Genomic DNA, 11389 nt, shown 5'->3' on the forward strand with positions numbered 1-11389 from the left:
GAATGTGGACTGAACAGAGACAAGCTACTATACATAAAACAGGTAAGTAACAAAAATTTACTGTGCAGCATAGGAAATTATGCCAAAATTTTGCAATAACTTATAATGGAATATAATCTGTGAAATAACCCCAAATCATTATGCTGTACACCTAAAACCAAACATTACAAATCACACTTCAGTTAAAAAAAAAAAGAACTATATGGAAATTATATACTAAGATCTATCAAGATAGTATATAGGTTGAGCAAACAAAAACTGGACCATTATTTAGTATAAAGATGTTGCAGAAAACATAACTTTATTAATGACTTCACTAACAACAATGCTGCTTAAGCTAAAAAGATATTTGAAAATGCTTTACTAAATAATTATATAATTTTCCTTAATTGGTTGTGAGTACAATCTTATAACTAACATTAAAACACAAACCACCCTTGGTAGTTTGTCTTGTTTGACAACAATTTTATGCTCATTTATATACTGATACAATACTAATAACAAAATATAATAAGCATTATGATAAGATTATACTAGATTCTGAAATAGAAGAAATCCTCATATTATGAAATATCTTAGGGACCATCAGGCTACCCCAGTGGCTCAGCGGTAAAGAACCTGCCTCCCAATGCAGGAGATGTGGGTTCAATCCCTGGGACGGGAAGATTCCCTGGAGAAGGAAATGACAACCCACTCAAGTATACTTGTCTGGGAAATCCCATGGACAGAGAAGCCTGGTGGGCTACAGCTGACAGAGTCTCAAAGAGTTGGATGCAAATGAAGTGACTGAGCACGCACGCATCATCACTGAGTTTTTAAAAACAAGAAAATATTGCTTTAAACCTTTAAAATCGTATTTAGCTTATTTTTAAAATATATAAATTCTAAAAATATGGCAAGAGTATCTGATAAGGACTTTTTATAACTTTCAGTTCTGCCAACATTCCCAAAATGCATCCCTGCCAACAGTATCGCTGGGCATAGGGGGGTGGGGACAGGGTGCTGGGGGCAGGAGGCGGGGCACAGGGGGCAGCCTGAGATAGTCACTGATGAGGGGTGACCCCTCAGTGTGAGTCAAATTACAACTGGAACTCAGTCATAGAACTGTTTGTCCACCACAGGCATCATTCCTCGCATTCAAATTATTCTTCCATTTCTCCCCCAAAGCCTTTCTTTCCTCTGTCTCTAGTTCCCATATAAGCCCTCGTCCTAAACACTCATTTATTTTGCTTTCTTTTCTCCTCTCTTTTGTTCCACTGGTATAACATAAGAGATCAGCTTCATTAAACTATCTTCTAGAGAAGAGGAACTGAAATATGATCAAAGATAAGAATTTACCAAGTTTAAATTTTAGGGTTCTAAATACCTAAGTGGTTTAATCACTGGTTGCCCAAAAGCATTCTTTGTTTCTTTTCCAAGATGATGATGATTCTTCATAGATTTCCTAAAAAACAGAACCATAACAAGAATTCAAAAGAAAGCATTTTAATAAATGCAAATACACTGGAATAAATCAGGCAAATGAATATCACAACTATTTAAATGTGCTCTTCTTTTAACAATCCAATGGATATTTGCATAAGGCATTGAGAGCAAAAAAATAAACAAACATGCTTCCTACACTCAAAGATTCAGTCCACTCGGAGAAACAACAGACAAGAAGCCTTAACAAGGCAAGGTGCCAACATCGAAAGGGATGAACTAATAAATATACTTGGGACCACGATGGGCAATAGCCTGGGCAAGGATATGTAGGCAAGATGGAAGGTCTTTAAACATTTTGTTCTATCAGACACACCTCCCACCTTCCACATTTCCGAACATGCTTCTGCAAAGGCAGAAGGGATGTTTCCATTAGCTTTGAAGTTAAGGAGACCACCACAGAGGTTCCTAACCAGGTCTGAGCTACATGCAGGTGACAACTGCTCTGTAAGTGCCTGCCCCCCCCACCCGTGCACCCCTTGCCTACATCACAGATCATTCCAAAGCACAGGCCAGAACCAGAACCAGACTAGGATGTAGACAGTCTGGGGGCAGAAGAGGAATAAGAATATAGCACTTTCTCTTCTCTCTCTCTCTAATCAGATTCTACTGGGTTGGCCACAAAGTTCAGGTTTTTCCATTTTATGGACACCCTCTCAGCTTCTACAGACAGAGAAGCAAACAGAAAGCCCAGCTAGTCCTCAACATCCCATCTCCTGCTCTCTCATCTACTGTGTTAGCTGGCTGTCTACTCTTTCCTCCCAGGTAAAGACAGCTCTTTCAGCCAGGCTCACAATTCATTCTGGAATGCTCTTTCTACCTTGCTCTCTCCAGGGGCCTGTTTCATGGCCTATCAAAATGGTGGCAGCCTCGCTCACAGCCAAGCAACCAGATACCTGAGCTTCACTAAGACAGATTCCTTTCACACACACTATCTTCTAGTTCTTAAGTATCCCCTTATAACAATGGGTTTCAGTTTTTATTCAGAAAATATGGGTCACTAAATTTCATAAGCGCTGGTTCAGAGTCCAATTAGCTCATCTCAGCACTGACTGAAGCAGGAGGCTCCTAGGAAGGACTCACCCTCTGGTCCTTCACTCTGAGCCCTGCTCTACTGGGCACTGGATGCATTCCTCAGCTTTGCTATCAGCCACAATGCCGTGGGCAATTCGAGGCTCTCAAGTGTAATTTACACATGTCTGAGAGTTCTGAGTGGTCCCGCTGTTGAGGTTACTACACCAGGGGAGAAATCAGGGAGCTGGGCCTTTTCATCTCTTCGGGATGCTATCTAAGAAGGTAATTGTTTGCTTTTATTGATGGGTTTGATGTATGGACTAAAAACAAGCTAGAATTTCATACTTAGGTTTTTAAATCCACTCTGCATTTTCTCCACAGAGGCAATATCCTTTTTTTTCCCCCTGAAATGAAGGCATTCTAGGAGAAGGTTCTTTTGCCTTGAGAAATCTCTATTTTAGCCATTGCCTAAATCACCATGCATGATTCCTGTTTTCCAAAGGAAAGACTCTCTAACTCAAGAGAATTCAATTCCAAGGGATACTACTGCATATATGAGCCACTGAAACTTTCCAGACTAGGAATTCTAACTGTTACCATTTGCTGAGATCTTCTCCCAATCATGCATTATTTGAGGCATGTATTTTTCATGCTTGGAAAGAAGGTTACTACATAAACACTCTATTTCATAGATAAAAGAAAACAAGACTCTATAAAGTCAGGGAAGGCCCATGAATATAAATGCTATATGTACTCTTTCTTTGTTCTTTAAAAATTCCTAAGAAAAAATCATGTCCAGAGAGAAAGGTAGGTATTTTCCTAACTTACCTTTTTCCATATGGGCACCCTGGCTTTTAAAGCATCAATGGCATAGCTCACAGCTTCAAGGGATGCAGCCCTATGGGCTGAGGACACAGCAATGATAACGCTTGCTTCTGTCACTGGAACCAAGCTTTAACAAAATGAAGACAAAAATTCATCATCTCCTCTGAAGCTGCATGTTAAAGAATCGACACGTGAAAAAAAAAAAAAATTCCACTGAAATCCAGCAAACATTTAATTCCTAGAACTAAATATCTGAGCTTCAGTGGTAAAGAATGGTAAAGGCTCAGTGGTAAAGCAACTGCCTGCCAAAGTAGGAGACGCAGGAGAGGAGGGGTTCAATTCCTGGGTTGGGAAGATCCCCTGGAACAGGAAATGGCAACCCACTCTACTATTCTTGCCTGGAGGATCCCATGGACAGAGAAGTCTGGTGGGCTACAGTCCACAGGGTCGCAAAGAGTCCGAGACAACTGAAGCCACTTAGCCAGCACACACAGAACTAAACATCCAGTTCTATTTTACCTAAACATCCCATTTAGTTAGAAAACAGTAACTCATCTCAGTTGCATTTAGCAGAAGCCAAAGGTATGACCAATTTGTTAGCGTGCATCCATCAGATTTATTTGATGGGCACCAAGAAGAAAGGGACCTCAGTGATTCAACAAGTATCTGATTCAAACAAGCAAGGCACAGGGTCAGGTAATGTCTAGAAATACAAAGTAATCGCGTGATGAATATAACATAGAATTTAAAATATTAAATAGCAGTAAACAGTAAATAACAGAATTGATAACATTATTAAAAAATATAGCTGTCAATGACAAAGTAATAACTAATAGATGATAGATTTAGTCCCCTTGCTGGGTTCTTTACAAAGCCTGGAATTCCACTCTTCTTAGAGATACAAAAAGATAAACTAATTTCATGACCTCAAGAGGCTTTTACATCAAAAAATCTCAAACTGTCATATAAACAAACTCCCGACTACAAAACAGTTCTTTTAAGGGTCTCCTGGCCTTTAGCACACATCAGCACAGGCTGCTGGGCACAGGGCCTAAGAGTCTTGCACATTTGGACTTTGTTACAGCATCAGCTACTCTCTAAATGTTACAATATAACGAGCAGCCCTTAAAGGCACAGTCCGCCAGAAGGCTACATGAACCTCCCTCTCAGGGTAATATAGGATGCCAGTGAAAGAGCTCATAATCAGAATTAGTACAAAGGTAGAAAACAACTACACTTAAACTTTTAAATTGATAAAGGAAATCATACCCAAGTCGATGAAATACTGCTATGTGTTTGACTGGCCATTTCTGTCTAATGTCACTACAAATTTTTCTGATCTCATTTTCTGCCATTGGTAGATATGCTTCATACTCCAAGCTAATGACTTTTTTCCCTTCGAAATTATTCCTTGTAGTCCCTAAAAAAAAAAAAAAAGACAAAATAAGGCTTCTCCTTATGGTTGAAATAGCCACAGTAATAAAAAAAAAAGGGGAGGGGAATTTTTAATAGCATACCAGTTTGTATAAAAATTACTTTGAAATTTTCTAAACATGAAGATTTGATTAGAAAATCAAAAGATAATTATCACAAAGATAAGGAAATAAAATGAAACTGATTAGCCAGGTTTACTGAAAACACTCAAAAGACAAACCAGCATATATTCCCTTTCTAAGAATTAAGATTTGACACTTAAAAGGAAAACATCATGTTCCCGGATTATCATTAAGTTATTATCATCACCATTTTTTCCCCCTCAATATCTGGAAAACACAGAATTCTCTATTAATAACGACTTTTATTCTACTTTTTTTTGTCTTTAAACATAGGTTAATTTAAAGATTACTAAAGCAAAACAAGAACTAAAAATTTCTAGTCACACCATAGGTAATCTCGGCTTACTGCTCAGGATCTTAAAATCCTCTATTAACACTTGCATAGGAGAAACACTTGCTAACTTCAACCATCTCGTACAGTCAATAGACGCTATGAAAATTAAAACTCACCTACAAATAGGGATATTGCGCCACAGAGTGGAGAAATCACCAGCTGTGAGACTTCATCTACTGAAAGTTTCTCAGGTGTGAATTTTATTATATCTTTAGATTTCTCTTCAACTTCATTCATATCTTTTCTAGAAATAAGATATTACTAAACCTTAATATGGAGAAGGAAATGGCAACCCACTCCAGTATTCTTGCCTAGAGAATCCCGTGGACAGAGGAGCCTGGTGGGCTGCTGTCCATAGGGTCGCACAGAGTCAGACACGATTGAAACAACTCAGCATGCATAGCAAACCTTAATATAGGTACTAGAGTCAAAACATCCAATTTATCAGCTGTATTTCAATTTATATTTTTTTCTACATTAGATATGTTCAGTTCAGTCGCTCAGTCATGTCCAGCTCTTTGTGACTCTTAGATATGTTAGGAGGCATGATCTGAAATCTGATGATAAAAATAAGTGTAAAATTTTAGCAGAATTCAGTAATTTACAAATATCCCTAATGAATCAAGCACATTATGAGAAGTTTACCATTAACATCATCACTTAAAAGGTAATCTATCTCATAGGCTGAAATATTCCCCATTCTAGAACCGCTCCTTTTACCTCCTTCATCCACAGGCGCATCACCTCTAAACCACTATGTTACCAAGCAGTACACTCAATACTGGCTTTTTCTTCATCCAAAAAGGAGAACAAGCAGAAATGATGGCGAGTCCACAGGAACTGGGTTCATTTCACAATCAGGCACAACCCAGTTAAGTAACTGAGGAAACAAGGGAATGAACTGAAGGCCTATTCATCAGATGCTATACATCCTTTGCCATATATTTCGTTTCATCCATCAAGGATCTGCTACATACTCACTAAGTGTCAGAGATTGGATATAGGCCAGGGGACAAAAGACCTGGCTCCTGCACTCAGGGCACTTATGTTGGAGGAAGAACAAAGCAATAAATAGGAATTACAAACAAGGATAACTTATGGAAACAAATAGGGTTCTGAGACATAGCATGGGGGCTGGGGAAGGGGTACTTATGCGGGTATTTATGATCACACTACTGAAAAGAAAAAAAAAACAAACTACTGGATTATTCTGATATTACCGGATTTCAGGATGTTTCAACCTCCTGCACATGCCACCTGAGCTTTTTCCACTTTTTCTTGCAATACAATACAGGTAACCCAAACATCTATGAACTTTAGACCATACTGAGTTCCCATAACTTGATTCTATAAGAACACAGATTCTAAAATTGCATGTTAGAAATATCTTGCCAAACACACTCAAATAATACACACTGCTGCTGAGTATCTTCCTAGGCATCTCAAAGGACAGCTCTAATCATCATACACACACACACACACATACACCTTCAATGGCAGGCCATTGTTTTCTGAATAAATTCCAAACTCAAAAAATAACATTCTTCTATAACCATGGTGGTGATATGGTAGCCACAGTTTTCAAATAAAATTGAGATACATATCTAACAAAGAACTGTATTTTTTCTAAATAGAAGATCTTGCCAGGCGACATGCTTTGCAATATTTATTCTTTACTTTTGGGGGGACTGCCCTCCAGGAGAGTGGAGAGAAAAAATGAGCAAAAAGAAACAGGCATCCATGGCTTGTTCTTTTCTTTAATGCAACCAAAGTTTTGCTGTCTAGGATGATACTTACTCTTGATTTTGAAATAAAACCACTATCAAATTAAGCAAGTTTTCTTTCATTCCTAGCTTACAATTAGGGATGACCATTAATTTCTACATTATTTATTTCTCAGGGGACAAATTAAGCCTCATTCTGTTTGCCTCTCCACATTATACTAAGCAAGGTTCTTACACATTATCATACTCAGACATGGACTACATTTTTACGTAGTGGAAAGATGGAAAGATGACATGGGTCCTAGAGCCACTTGCAATACACTTATAACAATAAAGCTGTCTTTTTATACCTGGAAAATGGCAAGCTTTTTTTTTTTCCTTAGGAAGAGAAATATTCTTACTTTCCAGCTACGCAATTTTTCTACATTTCTCTGTACTGAGGAAAGCTATTATCCAGTATTAATAAGCATTATTTGTGGAAAAGTACCCAGAAAGTCCAATAATCTGACTTCAAATGTTGGCTCTGCCACTTACTAGCTATGTGATCATGACAAGTTTTTTTAACTTCTTTGAATTTCATTTTTCCCTTCTGCAAAATAGGAATATTAAAACACCAATGTCCGGCACTGTGCCCAACACAAAATAAAAGCTCAACTGAACCATGTTAAATCAATAAAGTGAACATATCAAAATGACATTCAACTGCAAAGATGATAGGCATTTGTAAGTACACCTGCACCAATAAAGAGCTGGTGCAGGCAGTCTTACAAAGAGTATAAAGTAAACAATATACAGGTTATTATCTGTATGATCCTGCTCCACAAGACTGGTTAAGCAAAAAACTCTCACATACCCAGGTGGCTCAGAAGTACTACCCTCCACTAATGGGAGGGATAATGGCAATTTCGTCTCCTGATTGAAGCAGGAGGAGCTGATCTCCAAGCTCGACATATTCTTGCCGAACAGCGAATATCACCTGACTTCTGACATCAGCCAATCTGAAGGGCAGAAATTATAATTAGACCTATCAATGCTGTTAGATCCTAAACCTCCTCAGCTGCAATTAAGATTACATAAATACTACTTTATGAAGTATCCTCTACAAAACGACTAATTAAACTCACTCATCTTTTGCAGAGAAAGTATATATCCACTGAAGAACACACTTATTCACCACAAAGAACACAGTAAATTGCTAAGAACTCTTTAGTGGATGTTGGATGTCTTAGGCAATTAAAGAAACAAAACAAACAAAAATAAAACACACTAAACTGGAGACAACATTCAGAGCAATTATTAAAAAAAAAAGAAACATTTCTTTATCAGTGCATGCCCTCGCCAGGAGCTTTCCATCTAAGGAAACAAGTATGCTAAGTATACCCTGTAAGGTTCCAAAATACCAAGTGCCCCTCAGCAGGTATTGATACAAGGTTAAAGGTAAAGTAGGACAGGGCCCAACCACTTCCATTGATTATCAGGGCACTTTAAGAACTTAAGAAGATTTAAAATCAAGAAGGAATAGTTTTCTTTTGGAAGGTACATTGTGGACTGTCTTCTACACAGCACTAAAGCTTCAAAGTTAAACATCTACAAGGATTTAAGTGACCCTTAATATTCCTGGAACACATTCAGGTAAGCCAATTTTATATTTTGTTCCAAAGAAGACTCATCTGAGGTAGGAACAAGAGCAGTAAAATTAGACAATTTTCAAGAACCACAAAAAAATTAATCAAATATTGCAAAAATGCAAATTCAGCAGCAGCTAACATTTCTTATCTTTCATTTTTCTTTCAATCTTAAAAATTTCTATCTTGAGTTCTCTAAAGAAGGGGTGGGACATAAAAATTTAAAGCACACATTTTAACAGAATTTGTAACAATTTCATTTAATGCTATAAAAATTCAAAATCTAAATTTTCAGTATTTTGTAAATTATAAAAGCTAATACAGTCATGTCTCTTTGGGAGTATCCCAGCTCACTGTGTTTTTTAAGTAAAATATTAAAACCCTTCTGAAGGAACTGTTTATTTTTAAATACTATAACCTAAGTTTTCAGAAAAAATACAGCTAATGATACTTTTGACATTAAACATGGAACTCAACATTAACTTCTTACTTTTATCATTTACTCATGCATTTTTAAATATTAAAAAGTGCTTAACATATACATTCTACAAATTTTTAAGTACCCAGGATGGCGTGTTTCTATCTCATTCCACAGCTGCAATGCTTTTATTTCCTGTGGCACAGAAATGGTCTCTGAGCGAATTCCTGCTATTTCAGCGCTTTTTGCAAAATACAACACTTGCACCTGAAAAGAAAGAAAACATATTTAACAGTAACAATTCAGAGCCCTTTTCTGACTCTCAAAGCCAAGTTTTGTTTTTCAAATGTATTATTTTAATCAAACACACTTTTGATAAGTTAGAGAAAATTAAAGTGCCCATAAAAATTTCAGGATATCCACAAACTCAAATTTTGAAAAAAATTTAAGCTTTAAGTACAATTTAGACTAACTTCCAGATACTTTTTAGTTTTATAAATGTACGCGTGGCACGACTAAACCTCTAACAATATCTTCTTAGAAACCATGAAGTTGGCCTTTAATTTACATAAAATTATAGCACCTTTTATAAACACTTAGGCAGTGAACAAATGTCTGAGTCAAGAGATGAATTACGCAAATAACCAAATAAGTGAAAGGCACGTCTTTCACGGTTGTCATATGACCTTCGATTCCTCTACACTAGATTGAACCCCGCTGTCCGGGATTATGTTACGCAACATACAAACCCTGGTAAGTTACAAAAGCAGATGGGTCTGAAACACAGAATAAACTGGTATTCCCCAGGACAAACCTATGTAAGACAGCCATCCAAGGGATCCCACCAAGTAAAATAACCCACCTATCACTCGAAGCAAATCATTCTCTACGAAACAAAGGTGCGTGAGTGCTAAGTCACTTCAGTCGTGTCCGACTCTGCGACCCTATGGACTGCAGCCCACCAGGCTCCTCTGTCCGTGGGCTTCTCCAGACAAGAATACTGGAGTGGGTTGCCGGGCCCTCCTCTAGGGGATCTTTCCACCCAGGGATCGAACCCGCATCTCCTGAGGCTCCTGCATTGCAGATGGATTTTTTTTTTTTTTTTTTTTTTTTTACCGCTGAGTCACAAGGGAAACCACGAAACAAGCAGAGGTCTGCAAATAATCAACGGTTGGTCAACGCACAGATGCAGCACATTTCACCTAAGAATTCTTAGTTAAGTGCATTTCTTTTTAAATTGAAAACTTGTCTTCTTAGAAAATAATCTGAGAAGCCTTTACGAACCGGCTGGTCTTCCGGGCTGTCACCCGCATAACTAGAGTTTGCAGAAATCGACTTGACTTTCCTTGGGGAAGCCATAGCAAGGCCTCCGAAACCGGGAGGGGCCACCACCGCGGTGGCGGTCTCCGGGGTCTGACTGAGCAGGGCCGCGTCTGTGGAGGGAAGGGCGGACACATCCGGGAGGACTCCCCACCCTTACCTGGCACCGGGGGACCATCCCGCCAGGGAAGTCTCACCCGGTATCCCGGCCGCGGAAGCGGAGGCGCCGAGTGGACGCAGCGCACAGGCGCAACCTGCTGGCCCCTTCCGCTCCCATGGAGCATGCGCAGAGCTGGCTCCGCCCCGCTGTTTTCCTCGCTGCGTTTGCGCCGCGGAACCCTGGAGTTTGTTGTTCGCTCATGGATGGGTTGCGCTGGTGGGCGAGAGCTGTGGCTGTCATTCAACGGGTAAAAGGCTGACCACGCGTGCCTGTATCCTCAGATGAGGGGCCGAGGTACAGGAGAGCCGACCCTGGACTCTCCTGGATACCTGCCACCTCCGTTACGGAAACTCTGCTTTTCCGCTCGCTCACCTGCAGGCTTCTACTTGACAGTTTTTTCCTACCCCGCCTTCCGGTTTGTGATTACTGTTCATTAGAGGCTTAAGGCATTTGACCTGTATACATTTATACTTTTTCTAGGTAGTTACTAGCTGCTTAGTGATTTGTCCGCACACTCCTCTACCATCTCCAACTTTTTACCACCAAGAATTCTTTTAAATTGGGTAGTTATGTAGTTACGCGGGTATAAACTAGGCGGCCCTCCCCTTGATTGAACCCGGGTCTCTTGCATTGCAGGCAGGTTCTTTACCGACTTAGCTACAAGGGAAGCCCAGGTACCATCCCTGGGCCAGGAAAATCCCCTGGAGAAGGAAATGGCAGCCCACTCCAGTATTTTTGCCTGGAAAATCCCATGGACAGAGAAGCCTGGCGGGCTATAGTCCTTGGGACTGCAAAAGAGTCAAACATGATTGAGCGACTAAACAGTAACAACACCAAGGTATATTCTGGCAAAGTTACTAAACATCAAGGATAAAGAATTATATTCACATCCAGGTAGAAAATTAAGGGAGTGATGACAATGACCTTAGAC

At 39.3% G+C, this 11389-nt stretch overlaps 1 protein-coding gene across 7 annotated transcripts in view; it reads right to left on the reverse strand.

Moving 5' to 3' along the window:
• The window catches only part of MOCS2 (molybdenum cofactor synthesis 2), a 54523-nt gene extending 43969 nt beyond the window's left edge, over positions 1–10554 (reverse strand). For 2 of the 7 annotated variants that reach the window (XM_081517749.1, XM_081517748.1), the window contains exons 1-7: positions 10459–10554; positions 9124–9245; positions 7789–7933; positions 5328–5455; positions 4591–4741; positions 3325–3448; positions 1367–1444 (exon numbers count right to left, since the gene is read on the reverse strand). In XM_081517749.1, coding sequence (XP_081373875.1) covers positions 1376–1444; positions 3325–3448; positions 4591–4741; positions 5328–5455; positions 7789–7886 — 570 coding nt within the window. In that variant the 5' untranslated portion in view covers positions 7887–7933; positions 9124–9245; positions 10459–10554 and the 3' untranslated portion in view covers positions 1367–1375. Of the gene's footprint in view, positions 1–269; positions 1445–3324; positions 3449–4590; positions 4742–5327; positions 5456–7788; positions 7934–9123; positions 9246–10262 lie in introns of those variants that run through there. The other 5 variants (XM_081517752.1, XM_081517751.1, XM_081517750.1 and 2 more) reach the window with 4 other exon arrangements.
• Positions 10555–11389: the final 835 nt, after the last annotated feature.

Source organism: Giraffa tippelskirchi, chromosome 8 (genome assembly GCF_054371585.1).
Source record: "Giraffa tippelskirchi isolate mGirTip1 chromosome 8, T2T-mGirTip1v1.2.pri, whole genome shotgun sequence".
Lineage (NCBI taxonomy): Eukaryota > Metazoa > Chordata > Mammalia > Artiodactyla > Giraffidae > Giraffa > Giraffa tippelskirchi.